This window comes from Malus domestica, chromosome 11 (assembly GCF_042453785.1).
Source record: "Malus domestica chromosome 11, GDT2T_hap1".
NCBI lineage: Eukaryota > Viridiplantae > Streptophyta > Magnoliopsida > Rosales > Rosaceae > Malus > Malus domestica.
In genome coordinates this window covers 33,784,110-33,810,235 of record NC_091671.1, presented here as the reverse complement: position 1 = coordinate 33,810,235, position 26,126 = coordinate 33,784,110, and the positions used below count along the sequence as shown (strand labels likewise).

Genomic DNA, 26,126 nt, shown 5'->3' with positions numbered 1-26,126 from the left:
GTTCTTGGACACTTCCAAGTCTTGTTCTTTTGTCTTACTCTTTTGATATGTACATCCATCACCAACAAGCGATGTTGATTAGCTACGCTCTCTCCTGGTATAACTTTGCAATCCTTACAAGTTATACGATCCCCTTTCCTCATTAGAAGAAAATCTATTTGTGTTTTTGACGACCCACTCTTGTAGGTGATCACATGTTCTTCTCTCTTCTTAAAGAAGGTGTTGGCTAAGAAGAGATCATATGCCATTGCAAAATCCAAGATAGCTTCCCCATCCTCGTTTCTTTCCCCAAAACCATGGCCACCATGAAAACCTCCATAGTTGCCTGTCTCCCTGCCCACGTGTCCATTTAAATCTCCTCCTATAAATAACTTCTCCGTCTGAGCAATTCCTTGCACCAAGTCTCCAAGATCTTCCCAAAATTTCTCCTTCGAACTCGTATCCAACCCTACTTGAGGTGCGTACGCACTAATCACATTGATAAGTTCTTGTCCTATTACAATCTTGATTGCCATGATTCTATCTCCTACCCTCTTGACATCTACAACATCTTGTACCAAGGTCTTGTCCACGATGATGCCAACACCGTTTCTCGTTCTATTTGTGCCCGAATACCAAAGTTTAAACCCTGAGTTTTCTAGATCCTTTGCCTTACTACCAACCCACTTAGTTTCTTGTAGGCACGTAATATTTATCCTTCTCCTCACCATAACTTCCACTACTTCCATAGATTTTCCCGTTAAGGTTCCAATATTCCACGTTCCTAAACGCATTTTGCTCTCTTGAACTCTACCCTTCTGTCCTAGCTTCTTCACCCTCCCCCGTCTAATAGGATCAAAGTACTTCTTTTGTGTGTCCCGGGTAAAGTTGATAGGAGCATATGCTCCCAAACAACTTTGAGTGGAGTCGTTCGAAAAGAAGTTTCTATGGCCCCCTTGCTCATTTAACACTGCATCCGGGTGCCGATGGAGATACAGCGACCCTTGCTCACTTATCACTGTGCTCGGGCCACACAGCGCGCCACTTACGGGTGACGCCCTAGCTTTAGCGCGATTTTGTTCTGGATTCATTTTCATAAGGATTCGACGTGATCATGGAGTGCCGGCTGTCGACTACCTGACGCTGGAGGGACACTAAAAAAAAAAAAAATTCCCTCTTCTTATATAACAACATATGTCATATTGCCCTGTTTCAAAGAACTCATTACCTCCCAACAACTTTAGCCAGGGTCTGAACATAGCAATCGATCATCTATTGCTTCGTAGCACCCTTGCCACCGGGCTTTTCCATGACAATGAGCCAGTGCTCGTAGTCACAACCAGGAAAAAACAAGGTCATTTTAGTGGACGGACAGTCGCTGAAGTTCGAACAGAGTTGAGGGGCGAGTAAGAATCGTTAGACTGATTGACCCGACAACGGATCTGATTGTAGTTGGTGGAGGGCAAAGTTGGGATGCCGACAGAGTAGACTGAAGGGAAGAGTCGCTGAGTTGTATTGAGACTGGTGCAGCCGAGGGAAACCAACCACATAATATAACCATACGTTCCTCTTCTGTCTAAGCTTAAAGACTGTTCATCTATAGCGTGAAAATTCTTCATCTATTAAAATCCTAGCAAATCTTTGACATTCTCACTAAACATATAGGCTATACATGTATAATTTTAATTTTTTATCCCTGAATTTGGATGTATTAAATCATTTTAAATCTTAACTTGCCTACCCATTCATAATTCTTTTTTAAAACCCAAATTCACTACACTCTGATTTTAAAATCTATTAAAATCCTAGAGCAATTTTTGAAATGTGGGACTGATAAATAATAGAATTTTAACAAAGTCCTAAATGATTTTTTATTCAAAGTAAAATTTTCACAGATGACTAACGAATCATACTTTAAAAAGTGACGGCTCCGAAACAAATTTGACCGATTCGCACCATACTATGGGGTAAGCCCAAATTACTAACTGCAACCTGGTTAGCAGGCTCAGTTCGTCATGGAACAGATTGAAAAGTAGCACCTGAGTCAGTGAGACTGCAGATCCAATAAGCGATCGCATTCCGCCAAGTTCATCGGCCAATGGATCGGGTGATCAAAGCTGCCAGAAGCTCCGGTTCTCTCAACCTCTCAAATCGCTCTCTCAGGTAACATTTCGAACGATCTGCGGTTACAGAAGACACAAAATATCATCCATCTCCACCTCATTATCTTTGCTCCGCTCCCGATTATTATCTTCTGCAATAATTTAAATTTCCATCGCATTAGATTCATTGGATTCATATGGGAACTGGGTTTTTTTTTTGTTGTCAGGGAAGTGCCAGATGAGGTATATAAGAGTACGAGTGCGGTTGGGGACGATGAGAAATGGTGGGAGGTAATTAAATTTGTTTAATTTCTTTCTCTGAATCGTGAAATGGCCATTTCGAATTCGCAAAGTTTGATTCGTTTCGATCGGAATTAGAGTAATGGACCCATTTGCTTGATTTCAGGCTGTGGAGCTACAGAAGCTCATTCTAGCCCATAACAATATTGAATTACTGAAAGATGAGCTCAGAAATTTGCCTCTGCTAACTGTGTTGAATGTCAGCCACAACAAGCTTTCCGAGCTTCCGGCTGCGATTGGAGAGTGAGTTTTGTTTCAGAGTAATTTGTAGTAGTATGTGTTGTTGCTTTTGTGTTTTGTTGAAATCTCTATCCCATTTGGCAGGCTTACCATGCTGAAATCGTTAGACGTATCGTTCAACTCAATTCTGCAACTGCCTGAGGAAATTGGATCAGCAACTTCTCTTGTCAAGTATGGTTTTATTCTTCTCCAATCCCTACATATTTTTTTCAATACATGAAAAAAATACCAATAGGTGTAACTGGTTTAAAACAAATGAGAAAGAAAGAAAGTTTCAAATGGCTTTGTGTGCATGCCTTATGTTAGTTGGTAGTTTCATGGATAGCATCCAACCGATTGAAGCTAGCTCTTCTCTCTCTCTCTCTCTCTCTCTCTCTCTCTCTCTCTCTCTCTATATATATATATATATATATATATGTGTGTGTGTGTGTGTGCGCGCGTGCGCTTATCGTTATTTTTCATAAAATTAGGTTCTGCATTTATCACTATCTACTATGGCCACTTCTGGCCTTCAAGTACCATAAACCCAAAAGAAGCTGCTTTTTATTATAAATGGATTTCTTGGTCCTTGTTTGCCTAGTATTGCCATAAATGCTTATACGCTCTTGGAATTGTTCTTTTTTGAGGTAAAAAATGAATATGAAAGAGCCAATTATTGAAATGGAAGTGAAAGAAAATCCGAAACCATTAACCAAAGGATTTTCACTGTTCTCTAGTAGAGTGTTAAAACTGTTAAGACCTCAATGTCGATCGTAGCATAAGAGGAAAGTACACCGTACACTTTGTTACATGAAGGACATTTTTTAAATAAGTGTCCAACTTTATTTTGAATGATGGATATTTATTGTGCAATTGAAACCTAATATTTTTAAATCCACGATTATTTTTTCTGAACTTGCCTATTTAAGTAATTTCGCATAATAGGAGAATTTTTTTGGCTTATTTTAGGATGAAATGAAACCATAACAAAATTAAGAGTATTCATCTGTTGTAACTAGCTGTCTCATTTTCCAACACAAAACCAATTTTACAAAGTGGTCATATAATGTATTATTTACCTTGCATCCAATCTCCTGATTATGGTATCATTACTCTTATTAGTAACTTCAGAGTGTAGCCTATCAGAAGTTTTAGGTTAATCAAGTTGTTGTGTGATCCTTCCAGATTTGATTGTTCGAACAATCAGCTGAGAGAACTCCCAAGCTCACTTGGAAGATGCTCAGATCTATCAGAATTCAAGGTAATTGCTTGAATTAGGTTGATTATTATGTGGTGGCGTAGCCATGTTGCGGGTAAAATTTGACACAGTATGTCCCACAGCCTTGTGGTATGGTTGTTTAACTTCTTGTCCTTTGCCCGAATCTATATGCATGTGACTGAATTTTATACTTTTTTGTATTTGTTTCATTTTATTATTCTATAAACTAGCTGCCTTCAGTATGGAAGGATAATTTCATTTTTTTTTCTAACATCATATTCGAATGTGAGATAAACTAAGTTATATGGTAATCTTTTTGCAGGTGTCAAATAATGTTATAATCAGCTTGCCAGAAGATCTGGCGAACTGTTCAAAATTGATGAAATTAGACATGGAGGTATGAGCAAGATTGTAACTTTAGCTCCTGGGGATGATGACTTAATGCCTTTTCCTTATTATTATTATTTTTTTATGTAATCATTAGTAATTTAGTAGTTGATAAACTTTAGGACCTAAAATGCGAAATTGTATCATCTGCCTGTGCCAGGGTAACAAGCTAACAATCTTATCTGAGAAGTTGATTGGATCTTGGACCAAGCTTACAGAACTCAATGCATGTAAATATTTACAGATTTGCTAATTCAGTGCTTATAGCCGACCCCACTTAGTGGGAAAAGGCTTTGTTGTTGTTGTTGCTAATTCAGTGCTTACTTCTTGTTGCACATCTTTGGATATGTTGAAAATTTGTTTGTTATTGGAACCTATGCAGCTAAAAATCTGCTGGGTGGAATACCAGAGAATATTGGAAGTCTTTCTCGTCTCATTCGTCTTGACCTTCATCAGAACAGTGAGTCATTTTTTAATGGACGTACCGTAAAGAATCATTTTTTGGCATGATATGAGCCAATTTGTTCACCTTTTTTTTATAAGTTGTGAACGTTTACGAATTTTGCAGAAATTTCATCAATCCCAGTTTCAATCATGGGCTGCTCTTCTCTTGCGGAGATTTATATGGGGTAGCAGTAACACGATCCTTTTAATTTTTTGAGGATATGGAGTTTATAGATAACTTTTGCAGTAACTTAGTGGGAAAAGGCTTTGTTGTTGTTGTTATAGATAACTTTTGCATCTTTTGAGATTTACTTGCACTTATACATCAAATTTTAGGAACAATGCATTGTCTACCTTACCGGCTGAGATGAGCGCACTTTCTCATCTAGGAACTTTAGATCTTCAATCCAACCAGGTAGGTAGAATTTCATTTTTATCTTTTTTCAGAAATGTGAAGATTGTCTTTCTTAAAACAATTGATGCCCACAAGACATGTTTATAAGTGATTTTCTTGCATCTCACCATAATTAATGTGTTGTTGAGTTATCTGTATGAGTCTATTTGGAAGTGATCATTTAATAGCCATCCTTTCATTTTAGATCACACTAATTTTGCAGAAACTAAGATCTGAATACATTTTTCAGCACATGTACATGGCAATATTTTGGAATGTTTTAATCACCTGTACTACTACTTGATAAGCAGGACTACAACTCCTTAAGATCTCCATGCATTCACGTGTTACCTTGATGTATCGTCTTTGATTTGTCCAATTAGATGTGCACTTAGAGAACATAAACGTTGTAATAATATGGACTATTTAACGCATAAGTCCAGTTTGAAGTTTGAGTGTTTACATTAATTAGCATATTCGGAAATACTGTGAAAACCCCAAAGGTACCAAGGTGAGATGAGACTATTCTAACACCCCCCCTTAGTGCCAGAATTGGAGACTTGACTCTCCCCCTTCACGCTGGATAGGAGATACGAACCCGACCGATCCATGAGGCACACCTTATCTAATACCATGTAAAATTTGCGGGTCAAACTTATCCTTAAAACCGGCATACTAGGAAAGGATGCCCATGGTTTAATATACCGTCCATCTTAGGCAGTGTGGAACAGTGCTACAAAGTACAATCACAGACAATAACAACTTAAATCCACTAGGCATGCTTGCAGATGAGGTAAAAATTCAGTGATTATTGGTTTTGGATGCGAGAGAACTCATCATATCAATTCCCGCGCGGGGGGGGGGGGGGGGGGGGGCGAGATGATATGGATAACCCTAGCTAAGTTAGTAGAGAGACTAATTAAGATCCTAAGTAGGCTGGAATTGACTGAAGGTGACTTCAGTAATTTCCAAAAGGCAATTCAAATTAATAATGTGATTTCCTTTGGGTACTTGACACTCCAACCACTCCACGATTCTTCTGTTGCATGTTCTGCATCATCTTTGGATAACAAATTTTGAATTCTGTGCTAACTACTTCATGCAGTTAAAGGAGTATCCAGTGGAGGCATGTAAATTGCATCTTTCTTTGTTGAATCTCTCAAACAATTCATTGTCTGGATTGCCCCCTGAATTGGGTAAGGTTAACAATTCATACCATTTAATCCCGTATGACTTGTGATGCTGTAAAAAAAGTCTCATGGTAATTTCACTTTGGAAGTTATGAAGGGATCAGAATTCTACTTTTGTTGACGCAATTTACAGTTGGTTAAAAGAATTGATATTTTTGATAATCATATAAGAAAGAAAGTGGTACTTCTCGTACCTTCGCCAAACATATTAGACTATGCCAAATATTGGGCTAATTCTTTTTGGTAAAGGAATCTTAGAATAATAAAGTGGCACAAGTTAGTAGTGCACTAGTCTTAACTATATTTGCACGTCTGGCGGAGTGGGGGTGGGCGGATGGGATAATGAAATGATGAAGTTTAGTTACATATAACTCAGGAAAAGCTCTAATGCTAGTGGGATGGCGGAGGGTGGGCAAATAGAATGATGAGTAAACCTTGGATGTTTATGTATATCATACTCAGAAAAGCTAAAGCTCTACTACCTACCTTCTGTTATCTTTAAATCCAATTTTGCAAATTCTTATGGTTAACTGATGAAAATTATTCATTGTTTAGGAAAGATGACTACGCTGCGGAAACTTTTGCTCACCGGAAATCCAATACGAACTCTTCGTAGGTGAGGCATCTTCTTGGCCCTTATTATTTTGTGCTTCTGTTAAGTAAGTGTTATCAACTCCGCCTATGTCTTACATGGCCGGTCCCAAGCCCGGATAAAGGAGGAGGGGGAGGGCGTCAGGTAGTCGACAGCCGGCACTCCATGATCACGTCGAATCCTTATGAAAATGAATCCAGAACAAAATCGCGCTAAAGCTAGAGCGTCACCCGTAAGTGGCGCGCTGTGTGGCCCGAGCACAGTGATAAGTGAGCAAGGGTCGCTGTATCTCCATCGGCACCCGGATGCAGTGTTAAATGAGCAAGGGGCCATAGAAACTTCTTTTCGAACGACTCCACTCAAAGTTGTTTGGGAGCATATGCTCCTATCAACTTTACCCGGGACACACAAAAGAAGTACTTTGATCCTATTAGACGGGGGAGGGTGAAGAAGCTAGGACAGAAGGGTAGAGTTCAAGAGAGCAAAATGCGTTTAGGAACGTGGAATATAGGAACCTTAACGGGAAAATCTATGGAAGTAGTGGAAGTTATGGTGAGGAGAAGGATAAATATTATGTGCCTACAAGAAACTAAGTGGGTCGGTAGTAAGGCAAAGGATCTAGAAAACTCAGGGTTTAAACTTTGGTATTCGGGCACAAATAGAACGAGAAACGGTGTTGGCATCATCGTGGACAAGACCTTGGTACAAGATGTTGTAGATGTCAAGAGGGTAGGAGATAGAATCATGGCAATCAAGATTGTAATAGGACAAGAACTTATCAATGTGATTAGTGCGTACGCACCTCAAGTAGGGTTGGATACGAGTTCGAAGGAGAAATTTTGGGAAGATCTTGGAGACTTGGTGCAAGGAATTGCTCAGACGGAGAAGTTATTTATAGGAGGAGATTTAAATGGACACGTGGGCAGGGAGACAGGCAACTATGGAGGTTTTCATGGTGACCATGGTTTTGGGGAGAGAAACGAGGATGGGGAAGCTATCTTGGATTTTGCAATGGCATATGATCTCTTTTTAGCCAACACCTTCTTTAAGAAGAGAGAAGAACATGTGATCACCTACAAGAGTGGGTCGTCAAAAACACAAATAGATTTTCTTCTAATGAGGAAAGGGGATCGTATAACTTGTAAGGATTGCAAAGTTATACCAGGAGAGAGCGTGGCTAATCAACATCGCTTGTTGGTGATGGATGTACATATCAAAAGAGTAAGACAAAAGAACAAGACTTGGAAGTGCCCAAGAACTAGATGGTGGAATCTAAAAGAAGAAAAACAAGCCATTTTCAAAGAGAAGGTAATCACCCAATGTGTGTGGGATAGAGAGGGGGAAGCTAGCCAAATGTGGGATTCCATGGCTAGTTGTATCCGAAAAGTAGCAAAAGAGGTATTAGGAGAGTCCAAGGGCTTTGCCCCACACCAAAAGGAATCTTGGTGGTGGAATGAGGAGGTACAAACAAAGGTGAAGGCTAAGAAGGAATGTTGTAAAGCCTTATACAAGGAGAGGACCGATGAAAATGGTGAAAGGTATAGAAAAGCGAAGCAAGAGGCGAAGAAAGCTGTCAGAGAAGCTAAGTTAGCGGCTTACGACGATATGTATAAACGACTAGATACCAAAGAAGGAGAGTTGGATATCTATAAACTAGCTAGAGCAAGGGAAAATAAGACAAGGGACCTAAACCAAGTGAGGTGCATCAAGGATGAGGATGGAAAGGTTCTTGCTACAGAGAACGCGGTTAAAGACAGATGGAGAGGTTATTTTCATAAGCTTTTCAATGAAGGACATGAAAGGAGTGCTTCTTTAGGGGAGTTGAGTAACTCAGAAGAGTGTAGAAACTACTCCTTTTATCGTCGAATCCGGAAGGAAGAAGTGGTTGTAGCTTTGAAGAAGATGAAGCATAGAAAAGCAATAGGCCCAGACGATATACCAATCGAAGTGTGGAAAGTTTTGGGAGAGACAGGTATAACATGGCTCACTGACCTTTTCAATAGGATTTTGAAAACGAAGAAGATGCCAAATGAGTGGCGAACGAGCACTTTGGTGCCTATCTACAAGAATAAGGGCGACGTACAAAATTGCATGAACTATAGGGGTATTAAGCTAATGAGTCATACAATGAAGCTCTGGGAGAGAGTCATTGAGCATAGATTGAGGCAAGAGACACGGGTTTCGGACAACCAATTCGGGTTCATGCCAGGGCGCTCAACCATGGAGGCAATCTATCTCTTACGAAGATTGATGGAAAGATATAGAGATGGGAAAAAGGATTTACACATGGTCTTTATAGATTTGGAAAAAGCGTATGATAGGGTCCCAAGAGACATTCTTTGGAGGATTTTAGAGAAGAAAGGAGTACGAGTAGCATATATCCAAGCTATAAAGGATATGTATGAAGGAGCAAAGACTGCCGTAAGAACTCATGAAGGACAAACCGAAAGCTTTCCCATAACTGTAGGATTACATCAAGGCTCATCCTTAAGTCCTTACCTTTTTGCGTTGGTAATGGATGAGTTAACAGGACATATTCAAGATGATATTCCTTGGTGTATGCTTTTCGCAGACGATATAGTGTTGATAGATGAAACTTAGGAAGGGGTAAATGCAAAGCTTAACCTTTGGAGAGAAGTGTTGGAATCTAAAGGTCTTCGCCTAAGCCGATCAAAGACAGAATATATGGAGTGCAAGTTCAGTGCAAATGGAGGCCAAAACGAGTTAGGGGTGAGGATCGGAGATCAAGAAATACCAAAGAGCGACCGTTTTCGTTACCTAGGATCTATCTTGCAAAAGAACGGAGAATTAGATGGAGATCTCAACCATAGAATACAAGCTGGATGGATGAAGTGGAAGAGTGCATCCGGCGTGTTGTGTGACCGCCGTATGCCATTGAAGCTCAAGGGAAAATTTTATAGGACGGCAATAAGGCCGGCGATGATGTATGGCACAGAATGTTGGGCGGTGAAACATCAACACGTACACAAAATGGGTGTAGCGGAGATGAGGATGCTTCGTTGGATGTGTGGGCACACGAGAAAGGATAAGATTAGGAATGAGGATATCCGGGGTAAAGTAGGAGTAGCCGAAATTGAAGGAAAGATGAGAGAAAATCGGTTACGGTGGTTTGGACATGTGCAAAGAAGGCCTACTGACGCTCCGATTAGAAGATGCGACTATGGGACAGAGGTTCAGGGCCGAAGGGTTAGAGGAAGACCTAGGAAAACTTTGGAAGAGACTCTAAGAAAAGACTTAGAGTACTTGGATCTAACGAAGGACATGACACAGGATCGAGCACAATGGCGTTCTAAGATTCATATAGCCGATCCCACTCAGTGACTTGGATTTTCCAAGTCTCCAACCAAGAAGTTTTCCTCACTCGGGAACTTAAGGGAACACTACCCCAACCTACATGCTCCACTCAGAAAGCTTCAACATACAAGCTTCAACAAAAGAAAATTCAAAGAACTTAGCGAAGAAGGCTTTGGTGTATTTAACACAATACGTTGAAATGAAGGAAAGCTTATTTATTGATATCCCCGATAAGCTACAAATATGTACATATACATGAGTCAAAATAAACACACAAGAGGGAGCCTTCACAAAGGTTGCTTAGGAGAAGTCTCAGCAGTCGGTAGAGCCCCAGAAAGAGAAGGCACCGGAGGGGGATCATTTGGAGCCTCAGTACTGGACAGAACCCTAGAAGGAGGAGGCATCAGAGGTTGATCATTTGGAGCTTCATTACGCGGTACAGCCCCAGAAGACGAAGGCAATAAATGCCTTTGGAACAAACCCACAAATCTCTGATGATCAAGTAAAACCTGACCATCAGTTTCCTTCATCTGGTCAAGCTTCCTCTTCATGTTTGTAGCATAGTCATGTGCGAGTCGGTGCAACTGTTTATTCTCATGCTTGAGCCCTCTAATCTCCTGTTTGAGACTCATCACTTCAGCCGCCAATGATTCAACTTGGCGGGTTCGAGCAAATAGGCGTTGGGCCATATTAGACACAGAACCTGCACACTGAACACTGAGAGCCAGCGAATCCTTAACAGCTAACTCATCAGACCGTTTGGAAAGTAGTCTGTTATCTTTGGGAGTGAGAAGGTTCCTGGCCACCACCGCAGCGGTCATATCATTCTTCATCACGGAATCCCCAACGGTAAGAGGACCAGTTGAGGAGACGAAGGATGGGCGCCATATGTTGTCTGGAGAAGGCGGGGCTGCCTCTTCAACAAGGTTCAAGTCAAAACGACGGTCGGAGGGGCCAGACATTTTCAAAGGTGTTGAAGAGAGAAGAGGTCGGACAAATCAAGATCTTAGAAGTGCAAGAATGAAGCTTCTACTGGTGGAGATTCAAGTGTGCTTTGGAACTTAATGCCAGCCTCTATAAAAATCTGCACTCGACGGAGCTTCAGAAATCAAAGAGGCGCCTGCTCAGAAATCGAAGAGGCGTTTGCTTTCTCAAAAGTTGGGCTGCTTAGAGATCACGAGGGTTGATCTCAGAAATCGAAGAGGCGTTTGCTTTCTCAAAAGTTGGGCTGCTCAAAGACCACGAAGGCCGATCTCAGAAATCGAAGAGGCGCTCGCTTTCTCAAAAGCTGGGCTCCCTAGAGACCACGAGGGCCGATCTCAGAAATCGAAGAGGCACCTACTTTTCCAGCCTTGTCAGCACCTGTCACACGCACACTCAGCTTTGCGGAAATTATGGGCATTCTGTCAAAGACTTCTGGGGAAGTAGAAAACACATGAATCTTACTGTTCAATCACCCACTTCCCACACGCAACAATAGCTCATGGGTACCACAGATAACTTTGCCAAAGTTCTCTGCCAAAGTTGAGCACGTGAAGCTTGCAGCTCCCACTACATCGCTCTGACCAAGAAGGGTAAAAGAATAGCAAAGAAACAGCACTAACAAAGTTTAGACCCATAAATTTTGAAGGTCTAGCTACCATATTATTACCCACAAGGGTAAAGGAACAGTACCACTGCTGGATAATTGGAAAGTCCATGTATGTCAACCTCTGTGCTTCGTGGCAAGGTAGACTAGCAAACATGCCCAACCTTTACTCACATTCGAGAAAACACTCCCAATAAGATTGCTTGCTCCAAAATCGAAGAGGCACCGTCCTCCGAATCTAAAGAGCCAGACTCCCAACATGACTACTTTCTTAAAAATCGAAGAGAGGGTAAAGGAACAGTACCATTGCTGGATAATTGGAAAGTCCCTGTGTGTCAACCTCTGTGCTTCGTGGCAAGGTAGACTAGCAAACATGCCCAACCTTTACTCACATTCGAGAAAACACTCCCAACAAGATTGCTTGCTCCAAAATCGAAGAGGCACCGCCCTCCGAATCTCGAGAGCCACTCTCCCAACATGATTACTTTCTCAAAAATCGAAGAGACACTGCTCCCCGAATCTCGAGAGCCAGACCCCCAGCATGATTGCTTTCTCAAAAATCGGTGAGGCACCGTTCTCCGAATCAATCGAAGAGGCGCTCGCTTTCTCAAAAGCTGGGCTGCTCAGATACCACGAGGGCCGATCTCAGAAATCGAAGAGGCATTTACTTTTCTAGCCTTGTCAGCACCTGTCACACGCACACTCAGCTTTGCAGAAATTATGGGCATTCTGTCGAAGACTTCTGGTGAAGTAGAAAGCACATGAATCTTACTGTTCAATCACCCACTTCCCACACGCAACAATAACTCATGGGTACCACAAATCACTTTGCCAAAGTTCTCTGCCAAAGTTGAGCACGTGAAGCTTGCAGCTCCCACTACATCGCTCTGACCAAGAAAGGTAAAAGAATAGCACAGAAACAGCACTAACAAAGTTTAGACACATAAATTTTGAAGGTCTAGCTACCATATTATTACCCACAAGGGTAAAGGAACAGTACCACTGCTGGATAATTGGAAAGTCCCTGTGTGTCAACCTCTGTGCTTCGTGGCAAGGTAGACTAGCAAACATGCCCAACCTTTACTCACATTCGAGAAAACAGTCCCAACAAGATTGCTTGCTCCAAAATCGAAGATGCACCGTCCTCCGAATCTCGAGAGCCAGACTCCCAACATGACTACTTTCTCAAAATCGAAGAGAGGGTAAAGGAACAGTACCATTGCTGGATAATTGGAAAGTCCCTGTGTGTCAACCTTTGTGCTTCGTGGCAAGGTAGACTAGCAAACATGTCCAACCTTTACTCACATTCGAGACAACACTCCCAACAAGATTGCTTGCTCCAAAATCGAAGAGGCACCGCCTTCCGAATCTCGAGAGCCAGACTCCCAACATGATTACTTCCTCAAAAATCGAAGAGACACTGCTCTCCGAATCTCGAGAGTCAGACCCCCAGCATGATTGCTTTCTCAAAAATCGAAGAGGCATCGTTCTCCGAATCTCGAGAGCCAGATACCACAAACCACTTTTTCAAAGTGCTCTGACAGAGTTAAAACATGTGAAACTGGCAGCTCCCACTACCGTGCTATGATCAAGCAGGGTAAAGGAATAGCATTACTACTTGTTGTTAGGGAGACTCCTATATATGTCGACCTCCATCCCAACGGACAGGCAGACCTGCAAAAATGCTCAACCCTTCATCATATCTGAGAGGGCACTCCCAACAAAGCCTTTCGAAATATTCAGCTTTCTTTCCCCCCGATAATACCTCTGCAAACAAGCTATACTAGAGCAAGAATATCTCATATCATCAGGGTTAAAAGCAAGAGTATCCCATATCATGCTTTTTCCCTGTTTTTTCTTTTGGCCTTGTTTTTACCTGCAAGACAAGGAGAAAGAGAGCAATATGTCAGCACTTGGAATCAAGCTTCCAGCCAGGAACTGACTGCCTGGAACCCCTTACCTGATTACTTACCTAGCATTGCTCTCGAGTACTCATCTTCATCATCTTATGTTTCCAGGGAAGATTCCGCATCTGCTTGAGGAACAGATAGGGCAAGTGCGAAGGATACAAGGAAGCATGTGGAGACAAGCGTAACAGCACACGTGCCAATACATCCATTACTCTGTCAAAAGCAAAAGTATCCCATATCAGCAGGGTGGAACGTACTCTAGATTTGATGGACTTGTTTTGACCCTCAAATTCTTCAGTCGGCCTTATACTCTGGAGGAAACCAGAAAACCCTCCAGCTCAGTTCAAGAATAAGCCTGTGGAAAGTTACTTCTTCAAAAGCAAAAGTATCTCATATCATCTCTTCTCATTTTTCTTCTCTTTATCCTTCATGCTGCTGCAAGATGGGGAGAAGGTGAACAATCAGTCGGAGCTCTGATTGCTTACCTTGTCTGTCACCTCTTTCAGCAGACCCCCTAGCTCGGCGACTTGGGGGACTCCTACTACATGGTTTGTATCGCGCTTGACCAAGCCTGAAACTACAAGTAAGCTTCAAGTGAAATTGATACATTACCTTGTGCATCTCCACCAGTTAAAGATACCACCCCTGGATGGAGGAAGAGTACTTCCAGAGAAGATGCCACATCTACCTATGAGACAGATAAGGTAAGTCAAGACGACACCACACTCCGATACTTAGAAGTTTCGTGATTACGAGATCATTCTCCCACAATATTTCCTAATGTCATTTGTACTAAATCATTCACTCGTACTCACTAAAGGAGAGCTTGAACCTATGTACTTGTGTAAACCCTTCACAATTAATGAGAACTCTTCTATTCCGTGGACGTAGCCAATCTGGGTGAACCACGTACATCTTGTGTTTGCTTTCCTATCTCTATCCATTTATATACTTATCCACACTAATGACCGGAGCAATCTAGCGAAGATCACAAAAAGCGACCGTTTTCGTTACCTAGGATCTATCTTGCAAGAGAACGGAGAATTAGATGGAGATCTCAACCATAGAATACGAGCTGGATGGAAAGAGTGCATCCGGCGTGTTGTGTGACCGTCGTAGGCCACTGAAGCTCAAGGGAAAATTTTATAGGACGGCAATAAGGCCAGCGATGGTGTATGGCAGAGAATGTTGGGTGGTGAAGCATCAACACGTACACAAAATGGGTGTAGCGGAGATGAGGATGCTTCGTGGGATGTGTGGGCACACGAGAAAGGATAAGATTGGGAATGAGGATATCCGAGGTAAAGTAGGAGTAGCCGAAATTGTAGGAAAGATGAGAGAAAATCGGCTCTGGTGATTTGGACATGTGCAAAGAAGGCCGACTGACGCTCCGGTTCGAAGATGTGACTACGGGACAGAGGTTCAGGGCCGAAGGGGTAGAGGAAGACCTAGGAAAACTTTGGAAGAGACTCTAAGAAAAGACTTAGAGTACTTGGATCTAACGGAGGGCATGACACAAAACCGAGCGCAATGGCGTTCTAGGATTCATATAGCCGACCCCACTTAGTGGGAAAAGGCTTTGTTGTTGTTGTTGTTGTTGTTAAGTAAGTGTTATCCAACATATTTTTTCCTCTCCCAGCACATTGGTTTCTGGATCAACTCCTACTCTACTGAAGTATCTTCGAAGTAGACTTTCTGAGAATGAAGGTATGTTCATTTGACAACACATGCATGACCATTTTCTTTTTTTTATAGCCTCTCAAACAGGCTAATTTTACAATTTTTTTTCTTTCTAGAAGGGATTATAGACTAGCTTTACTGGTTGAATGTATGAAACTTGGAAAGAATTAAACATCCTAATTCTAATTTGACAACTAATAATAATCATTCAATTCTGGAAGTATATCACAGAGAAATCTACAACATTGTAAGAGTTCCAAAAATTCGCCACCATGATTTACAGTATTCAACCAACTTTTGTCTTTAAGTAAATTTAATTCAAGATTTGTGATATAGATGCTGAAGGTACACGTACAAGAAAAGAGGATGTGATTGCCATGGCAGCTCGACTATCTATCGCTTCAAAGGTGCTGTTTTTTATTTTTTCTAAGATAAGCTTTTTTACAAATGGTCATTTTATAGCTTGATTTGCTGTCCATGCCCACCCTTTTTCCTTTCTTTGATATTTGTATTGGTTGTTCTAGATGTCTAGTATAGAGCTCAGATTCACCCTTCTTTGTAATCTTTCTTTCTGATGCTGGACTGTTGCACTTCAAAATGATTCTACTTTCAGGAACTTTCGATGGAAGGGGTGGGTTTGAGTGCTGTCCCATCAGAGGTATGGGAGTCGACTGAGCTCATAAAAGTTGATCTTTCTAGGAATTCCATCCAAGAGCTCCCAGTTGAACTTTCATCATGTATCAACCTTCAGGTAAAGTATCTTTATACTTATTGCTTGCCTGCTTGTGAGGGAATGAATGATGAAGTTCATAAAGTGAAGTGCATGTTTACTGGTAATTTTTTCCCTGATTTAGTGATACTACTAGTTACAATTATTTTGTGGCTTGATTTCCGAAGCTTTATGCATTGTCTAGGTGTAAGGCTAAATGGTGGAAAAGGTTAAGAGATAGTTTAGGAAGATGCAAATGGTTTAAATTGAAATCGTGAAGAAAACTACGCTTTGGGCCGCTGTTCCGGGGATGTAAAAAATATCTTAAGAGTAATAGATAGGCTGTTTAGGGAATTCTAAATTAGGATAAGAGGGATAGGGTTTGGTTGCAAAAGTTTCAGAGTATACAAAAAATTATAGTGAGCAACTGATATATCTTCGTATTACTTGAACTCCAGTTGCTTGATGTATACAAATTGTGGTTATGCAGGCCTCCATAATTTGATATTTGTTTCTCCTTTCTAAGTACTTTATCTTTGTAATGAATAGTAATTGATCATATGACTTGCTTATTTTTTTTTTAAATCTGCATTGTAAGTCATCCTTATATTTGTCCAAATGTGCAGACATTAATTTTATCCAGGAACAAGATTACAGATTGGCCAGGTGCAATTTTACAGTCGCTTCCTAATCTTTTGTGTTTGAAGCTGGACAATAATCCCCTAAGACAGGTAAATACATGTAGCTGGTCCAATCGTCATTTTCTTGTCTTGTCAATATATTTTCATGAGTTATTAGAGTTTTAGTAAACAAATAAGGGATGTGGTTCATGACAAATACAATTCTCGCAACAAACCTTTTAATACCATGATATATATTATTACCAATGCATTCCAAAATCTTAATCTGTCAAGTAATGGGTCAAACATTGTATATCAAACGAAAAGATGCAAGGACCCTCCTTATTTCTTGACTTGTAGATTCCACCAGGTGGATTTCAAGCAGCCCCTATGCTTCAGATTCTAGATCTAAGTGGTAATGTGGCTTCATTGCCAGAGCATCCCGCATTTTCTAGCTTACCACATTTGCAGGAGCTTTACTTGAGGTTAGTGAACTTATGACACACACACACACACACACACACACACTCACACATAGAGATAATATATGAATGCGTTGCGTGCTTGTAGATATTGAAGTTCCTAATAACAACACTGATGTTTGCATACATCTATTTTCGTTGTTTCCGTTTTAGGCTAAGCTACATCTTTTTTCACTTGATAGACGAATGCAGCTAAGAGAAGTTCCATCGGAAGTCTTGAGTTTGCAGCAACTGCGGATCCTTGACTTGAGCCAAAATTCCCTCCAATCGGTTCCAGTGGTAATATATTCCTAGCCTAAGAAACAAATATACAGTAATATCTCTAAATTTAAAAGTGTGCAAGGAGACTGCTGTAGAGGTTTTATGATATTAGTGGTAGATTATGAGTTTAAAGGGGGGTCCTAATTTCATGAGGCGATAGGAGGGAGGGTTGGATTTAGCTCCTTGGATAAAATTTCTTTAAAAGAATTTGAAAGCAAATAAAAGAGAAAAAATGCTAATTGTTGCAACCATGCCTGCCAGTCTTGGAGGCACCTTGTGAGGAATAGCTGTGGCTGTCATTAGGGCATATAGTACAAATTAAGTTTTTATGTAAAAATTATTATTTATAAAATAGGAATAAAAATTTGTTAAACGAGGAAATATTATTTATACAAAATAAAGAACAATCATTCTTTAGAACGTAAATTTTAATAAGCGGAGTATTCTTAAAATGACATCACTAAATTTAGGTCATTTTCTTGTCCCAAGAGCCTTTGTTCATGGGGCACTGTGAGGAGTTGGGTAAAAGTTTAGGTCCTAGGTTCAAGTCTCATGTAATAAAATAAAAAACTGTATTTTTATTCAGCTAAAGTATTTCCATGTTTCACGTCGCATATAGTACATATTAAGTTTTTATGTACTTCAGAAAAAATGGACACCTCAAAATCCTGGGGCTTGCCTTTGGCAGTCCAAGGAAATGCTCTAAATGTCAGATTTTGGTTCTCAGTTCATAAATCATGTCCTCAAAGAATTCCTTCTTGTGGTACGTTAATTGTGATCTGAATTCTTGATTATCCCTGTTAATATTGGCGTGCAGGAGTTCAAAAATCTTGCTTCACTCACTGAGCTGGGCCTATCTGACAATAACATATCGATGCTTCCCCCAGAGTTGGTCAGTACATGAAAAGCTTTCACAAATGTTTTGATTTCTTAGGTTGTGACAACCGACTTCTTGATTATAGAGAACAGAAGATTCTGTAGACTCATATGATTGACTATATAAAAAGATCGGATATATAGAGCTTTACCCAACTTGTAGAGATATTTCTTATTTCGAGCCCTGGTAGCAATGATGTAAACATTGCACCAGAACTTATGTTACTAGAAGTATGGTCCTGCAATGGTTGGGGTCGGTCCTGATGAAAGTAACTAAAAGATAATTGATTGAATTGTTTCTTTTGTAGCTAAGATTTTCTTCATTAATGGATTGCCTTGCGTCTTCCCTAAGTTGTCTACTAGCTCACATAACGTATGTGATCTATTCTAATCTAAAGTGTTCCTTTGATCAGGGGTTGCTTGAGCCTAGCTTACAAGCCTTGAGACTTGATGGAAATCCATTAAGAAGGTATGCTACTTTTTCCTCATTTCCTATTAGTTACTGGAAGGTTTGCTGTCATTCCGTATTTTTGTGGTGTTAAACTTAAATAGTACAAAATTTTGCTGCGCATATAAAAGAAAAGGACTCTGAGATAAATTTTAGGTCAGTCAAGTTACTTTAGGATTGTCACTGGCTCAATGCCAAACTCCTTGATTATCTGGGAAATACGGTTAAGGATGTATGGAAATCACCTGTGTGTGGCTGATCGACGGTGGACAAAAATGCAAGGCAACAGTCATCTATTAGCCTAAGACAACTTGAGGCGCGATCCCAAGCTCAAAATATGTCTGCTTGAGTTCTTACAATGATGCACCCCGGATAGTCTCTTGCTATCAATTGCTTTATTTCATTAGGAAGTTGAAAATTCCCTCTAAAAAGCTAAAAGACATTAACGGTAAAAATGTCAGCGAGGCAATACATTCCTTCCAATTGCGTGCTAATCAGTCGGGCTTCCTACTAAAACGTCAATCCATTGATAATAGAATGATACCTATTGAATATACTTCATTGCAATGATTACCGGAGTTCTAAATTCCTTGCTGTTCCTATGCATCATTGACCCTTCTCATGTTATTTTTTATGTACTTGAACAGTATCCGGAGGACGGTTTTAGATAGAGGAACCAAAGCTGTTCTGCAATATCTCAAGGACAAAATTGTTGAAGACTAGCATCTTTGCATTCGCTCCCTAATTGTCCAGATTCGCTCCACTCTTTTCATGTGACCAAGATCTTGATTTGAAGACCGCAACACTTGTTCCGCTCGGTGTATTGCAGCTTTGTATCATTTGAGTGGTATGATTAGTTTCTTCACTTTTGGATCCCCGCCTAATTAAATTCCAGATCAGTTGTATGTTTGTTTGTTTGTTTGTTTTTTGGGTGTTGTCGTTGGAGCTTGACTTGTGGGTGCATGTGAATTTTACCAATACACATTTTAATTTTACAGAAATAATATTATTGACAGCAGAGTATAGATTTTTCCTGTTCTTGTAGCACTGACTTGCACGACAAGTTAACTTGATGTTAAGAGGGGCTATAAAGAAATGGGTACTTTGACATTCTAAGGAATTTTCAATGTGAGGGAATTTAGGTGTTAAGAGAAAGTGATTTTATTTTGAATTTTGGTGATTTTCAAGTTAATGTCATGGAAAAATAGGTGACCATCTTTTATATATTTTGAAGCGTAGTATAACTCACATACCTCTTTTTACCCTTCATTTTTGTTAATTTTTGCCTATTATTTTTTTTCAATTTATTCGATCCAACGATTGTAAATAGAGACGGTTGCGTGAGAGATAAAATAAGTGTGGATAGCACTATCCTCAAAGTTGTTATTCTAGCTTTGACATTTATGAACATCAGCGGAAGCTCAAGCTCTTCGGGATGCTTTGCTCTCGGCCAATCAACGTTAAATCAGAAAAATTGTGGTGGAAGACGACTCGAAGATTGTTATTGATGCAGTTTCGGGAAAATATGCGGTACCGTGGATCTGGTGAAATGGAATCAAATCTTTAGAGAAGCAAACTTCATAGCAGATGCTATTACCGTCCTTGAGCATAATTGTACTAATTTATATGTTTGGCTTCCTGCCCAAGCAAAAAACGCTCTTTTGTACGACTCTTGAGACCTCGAGTGTTATTGAGGCTTTTCCTTAAATTAATTTCCTTCTTCCAAAAAAAAAAAAAAAAGAAGCAATAACACGGGTAAAAGTAAAAGTTAACACAGTAAAATTATGACTCGCTCTAACCTATGGGCTTTACTATATAAAGCTGCACTGACCACTGCTACCTCCTTTTTCTATTTTCTTTGCAACTGAAAACTGAGTAAGAGAGAGGAATATCCGTACCAACTGCTCACCCTCAACATCAGGTTCCACACCCTCATCTACCACCACCATTTCACCTGGAACTACGGCAAGGTCACGCCACGCTCCCTCATCTCCTTCTTCCAAGACCCTAGGGTTTCCGTTGTTGGCCGTGACATGGCCGCGGTCTCGCGGAGGCTCAAATCTCACAATCAGATCAAGATTAGGAACACCGTCGACCTCAACGAGCTAGCGATCAAGGGGATAAAAGTCGTCCCCTTGACCGCTAGCTCGTTGAGGTCGACGGTGTTCCTCATCTCGATCTGATTGTGAGATTTGAGCCTCCGCGAGACGGTGGCCATGTCACGGCCAACAACGGAAACCCTAGGGTCTTGGAAGAAGGAGATGAGGGAGTATTTGAATTTAGTTCGTGTTGTTTTATGCAGCATTTGAATTTGGTCTTAAGTTATGCCGGTTTTATGTAACATTGTATGTCTTTTGTGGCAATGAAATGTTTTAACTTTGCACTGATATCATGCTTAGGTTTTTATGCTATCCGGGAACTGTTTGTGTGTTTTGTAGAAGAATTTGACAAAATTAATTCCCTGGCAGTGGTTTTAGGCTTTTAGATGACATTTAATTAGCAGAGCCTTTTCTGTAGACATTAATATATGCGTGTAAAAACTACCATGGAGACTCTTGGATTGGATTGTGCTTGCTTTGCACATTTTTTCATATTGTTTTACCTTGGTATTTTTTGGATTTGTTTGGAGCATTGAGCCTATGAAATTAGTTCATGTTGTTTTACGCAGCATATGAAATGCCTTGGCATCGCCCTCGCTCTTTAAAACATTGGCATTGAATGCTTTAGTGGCAATTAAATGTTTTAACTCCGATCTTTCTACTGTTTATCTTGCTAAGTGTTTGGTGCTGTCCTGGCACTTTGTATTGTTTATAACTAGTGATACTGTAATATGGGTGCATTAGTAATGTCTTAAGGTTGAAGATTTTGCACTCTAAGGGTGCGTTTGTTCGTGGCTCGTTCAGCCTGGGTTCGTGTATTTCTCTGTCGACGACTCGCTGTCGGTGCTTCCCTTCAAAACGGAGGTCCAGTTGGTCACGGAACCACAACCTCCGCGAGAAGCAAAGCCTTCAACTTTGAGTCTTTGTTGAAAATTTTGGGTTGACGCACGATACGGGTTGGTTGTGATTACTCTCCTACTTTGACTAGCATGTTCGTTTATTTTTCTTCAAAACAAACAACATGAATGTGCTGATGATCTTTGAGCTTTATATAAAAGTACTAAATGGGTGGTTAATTATTGGCTCTCCTTTTTTTTTTCTTTCAACTTTATAAAGTTATAATTTTTTCGGCAAGAGGCTTGTAACTCAGTTTATTGGGCATTCTTTCTTTGCAACTAGGGTTATGAGTTTGAATCCATCATCCCCCAATATCGCTTCTGTATAATCACAAAAAATGTTGGCTTTCTCTTATGTAGTTCGGGAGAGAATACACTCGCGTAATTATCAATTTTCGCAATGTTAAACATGTAGCTTATGTAAGACATATTTTGAAATCACAACAACAAGACATTAGGATCACGAATAAATCAAATCAATATGAAATAGAGATCGACTAATTATATTGAACTTATCTGTAGAATTTGGAAGACATGTTTATGAAGGTGAAGCCATTGATCCTTGCGAACAAAGTAGAAGTAGTCTTCTACTTCCAGTACCTCTCAATGAACTCTACTATCGAAATAGGCTTATAGTTTTTCGTGAGTTTCTATCGGTATGGAAGCAGGGACTGCTCCTAGGTTATATAGCTAGGGTTTCAATCAATTCCTCCCTATTATCGGAAAGGATATCAACCCAAATCATATCTCATCAATTATAATCCCATCATGACTCTTATTCCTTGTATTTACTTAATAAAGGCCCTTAATTGATTGCATGTAATTAGGACTCCAATATGTTTATTTCCTTAAGGCACCGAGAGTCCTAGAGATTTCATTAACTTGATTGCCAACTCAACTATTCCCTCAATTATTCTCGGCATAATTCATTGCCATTCACAAAATGGTTTTACAGCTTATTCATCCTTTCATTTTAAGCACGATTACATGATTTTGTCTATTCTTTGACATAATTAGCATGTGAATGACATGTGTATAATCATAGCATATGCTAGTTTCGTCAGAAAATTTAGTTGAAATTGGGTCGAGGTTGAAACAATGAGTCATCTGTAGGCCAAAAATAGCAAAAATTGAAACCACGGAGACTGAAATGAAATTGCACCTAAACTAAAGGGACCAAAATCATAACTTGGCCGTTCTACTTTTGCATGCTTGGCTGTGAAAAAAGTTATGAAATGATGACTCCCGGCAAGGTAGTTTTTTTTGTTTTTTTATAAATTTTTTATATATTTTTAATTTTTTAACATCCACATGGACCAAGCATGCAAAAGTAGATTTAACAGCATGCCGGCAAACCCCTTGGAAAAACTTAACAGCTTCAATCACAATAATTACGAATATACGGAAGACATACTCTTTTTTCCATGGTCTGATATACTGCTGCAAACTAGGAACTCTTAAGACAAGTTCCTTCCGCGCATTTGAGATTCAGTCTTCTCAACATCTTCTGGGGCGTCAACACGATTTGGAGATCAAATACTTATAAGCTTTATGTTACTTGTAAGACAAGAAAGTCAGCATGATCGTTAGTGTAAATAAAAGCACGAGATCAGGAGAGAAAGACAAGAGAATACACCTTAGCTTCTCTCATCTCTCTATCCCTCATGTTTTGCCCAATCTTGTTTGGATCTCTTTGGCTTCAAAAACACAAAATTTTGTTTCGGATTAATTAATATACAAACATGTTATCCTTTGTTCTTCGAACTTGTTAGGAAACATCTTAATACCAATAGCAATTCCCAGCATCTGAAATTTTGAGTGGAAACGACCGATTAATAGCCCGTTTGGTAAGTGCTTTTAAACGACTGAAAGCGCTTTCACATAAAATGTTTTTGGAATCAAAGCCCTAGTAAAAATGCAAGTTAGTTATAGAAAAGCACTTGAAGTGGCTCAAGCAAGAAACACATAACAAGTACTTTTAAAACTCAGAAATATTTTCTCCAAAAGCACTTTCAGTCATTTAAAAGCACATGCCAAACGAGCCATAAGCTCGCATAGTGGATGTGTTATGTGTTGTAAAAATATTTTTAAAACTGTCATTATGTTTTGTAAAAAAAACAAAACCCTAGTTGAAAGGAAATGTTTGTAAAGAAAACATATGAATGAGAGTGAAATATCAAATATCCGTCTGTAAACCCGACCCTTTAGACCATCTCCAATCCTGACCTAAAACCTAAAAATATTTAGCCCAGAAAATTTAGGTTTTAGCGCAGAAACAGCTTTTCTACTCCAACCCTTTTGGCCTAAAATTTAAGCCTCAGATTATCAAAAAATGAATTAAGGCTAATTTAAAAAAAAAAATTAATTTTATGAACATTTTAACCTAAAAATATTTAAATTCCGATAAATTTTGAAAAATCACTAAATCAATACATGAAAATCATGATAAACCACATAAACTTAAAAAAAAAATTATTCTAGCCATTGGAAAAAAATATTTAAATTATGATAAATTTTAAGATTATTCTAGCCATTGGATTTAAATTTGGACCATTAGATCTTTTTTTTTACCATTAGATTTGATTATATTCGATTTAAGCCGTTGGATTCAATAAATATATAAATATAAAACAAACAAAAAAATTGAATGTGGACCGTTGGATTAACCAACGGTCCAATTACCACCATCACCCGATGAAGAAAAGTAGCCGTTGGCTACAGGACAAGGCCCACTTTTGACTCTCATCCGTGGGTTCCAGCAGCTTTTGTGGGCTAAATTTGTGACCTATATTTACCTTCATTTTAAGTTTTAGGTTTTAGGTTTGGTTTAGGTTTTGGGTTGGAGTGGATTTGGAGGGGGGGGGGGAAAGGGAAAAATTTAGGTTATAAGCCACCATTGGAGATGGTCTTATCGTGTGGCCTAAAACATGCATTAATTTCAAGAATCGATGCCTTCTGTAAAATAAAAAAACTAAGACTAGTTTTGAAGTCGGTGGCAAAATCTCAATCTAACTAAAACAAGTCCCATTTACCAAATTTCACACATATATAATATCCTTTTACACAGAGTGGAAGAATACTTGAGCATAATAGACTAATAGAGAAATATTCTAGAGATGACCATATATACTCTAACACAAAACATTTGGCAACAAAAGTGCGGGCAGCAACCATGAAAGAAAAACAGACTCTTTTTCTTTCGCTTGTCAACCGATCCAACTACAAAATGGCCAGAGCTTGAAATCAATGGAAACGAGTAATGCATCTCCGAGTATCATCACTAGGCGGCCTAAAACAAGTAATCATAAACCTCATCTGGAGACATGTTGACCAACTGTTTTGAGGAGATCTCTCCCAGAAGAACTTGCCTACGGAAGTTTTTGTTCACAGGATTATGGAGGCAACAAAACACAGTTGAATACTTTACAGTCGATTCCTCGACTGTTCATTGAAACCCCAGTTTTCAAACAGCACGGACTCCAGTTGAGCAGCAACTTTAGAAGGGTCACAAGCATTGACAGAATCCATATATCATGCATCAGTTTCCTTAGATACCTTGGACAAAAAGAACGAAATGAAACCCCTTACAAAAGCCCGTTCCTTTTCTTCATCTGTTGTGACAGTATTTCAGAACCAGTGTTAGCTGAAATTCTTCAAATCTTAATTTGATAACATAATGATTTTGTTTTCAGAAGGATTCAATCAACAGAGAAATAAGTTGCACAACATATTAAACTTTGAGATGGCAACGAAATGAAACTCTTTGATCTTGAAGGATTTGATTCAAGGATGGTGGACACTTGATCTTGAATCGGGCTTGTGATTTCTTCAAGGGCCGTTGGTGGCTTGATCTTGAAGGATTTGATTCAAGGGTGGTGGACACTTGATCTTGAATCAGGCTTGTGATTTCTTCAAGGGCCGTTGGTGGCTTGATCTTGAAGGAAATGGGACCACGAGCGGTTTCACGTGGCAAGTGATCTTCGACTTAGTTGAGGATGAATCAGCACGTGCAGTTGTGATTTATTCAAGGGCCGTTGGTGGCTTGATCTTTATGGATTTGATTCAAGGGTGGTGAATCGACATGTACAGTTCACAACGCCTTAGCGAGTCAACTCAAGAATTTGAGGGTCAAAACAAGTCTGCCAAATCTAGAGTACTTGCAACCCTGATGATATGAGATACTTTTGCTTTTGAAGTAGTAGCGGATGAATCGACAAGTGTTTTGTTGTGCTTGTCTTCACATGCTTGAATGTATCATTTTCACTTGCCTTATCTGTTCTCTAGGCAGATGTGGTATCTTCTGCTGCCTTGTTTATTTCCCCGGCTGAGCGATGCTAGGTAACCAATCAGGGAAGGGTTCGAGGCAGTCGGTTCCTGACTAAGTTTGACTTCAAGTTCCAACTGATTGCTCTCTTT

General features: G+C 39.7%; 1 protein-coding gene across 2 annotated transcripts; it reads left to right on the top strand.

Moving 5' to 3' along the window:
* The first annotated feature begins 1,770 nt into the window (after positions 1-1,770).
* On the top strand, positions 1,771-19,733 carry LOC103448656 (plant intracellular Ras-group-related LRR protein 6). 2 transcript variants are annotated; one of them, XM_070807956.1, is made up of 21 exons: positions 1,771-2,142; positions 2,309-2,372; positions 2,488-2,624; positions 2,706-2,792; positions 3,786-3,861; positions 4,142-4,216; positions 4,367-4,436; positions 4,589-4,666; positions 4,775-4,835; positions 4,987-5,065; positions 6,150-6,240; positions 6,790-6,850; positions 15,279-15,346; positions 15,656-15,726; positions 15,933-16,070; positions 16,655-16,759; positions 17,009-17,133; positions 17,313-17,409; positions 18,209-18,283; positions 18,681-18,736; positions 19,363-19,733. In XM_070807956.1, exons 1-21 carry the CDS (start codon positions 2,078-2,080, stop codon positions 19,436-19,438), a joined length of 1,755 nt encoding a protein of 584 aa, XP_070664057.1. In that variant the 5' UTR covers positions 1,771-2,077; the 3' UTR covers positions 19,439-19,733. The 2 variants fall into 2 exon arrangements, 1 of the variants encoding a protein (XP_070664057.1); XR_011573052.1 differs by having other exon boundaries at positions 1,870-2,142; positions 17,284-17,409.
* Positions 19,734-26,126: the final 6,393 nt, after the last annotated feature.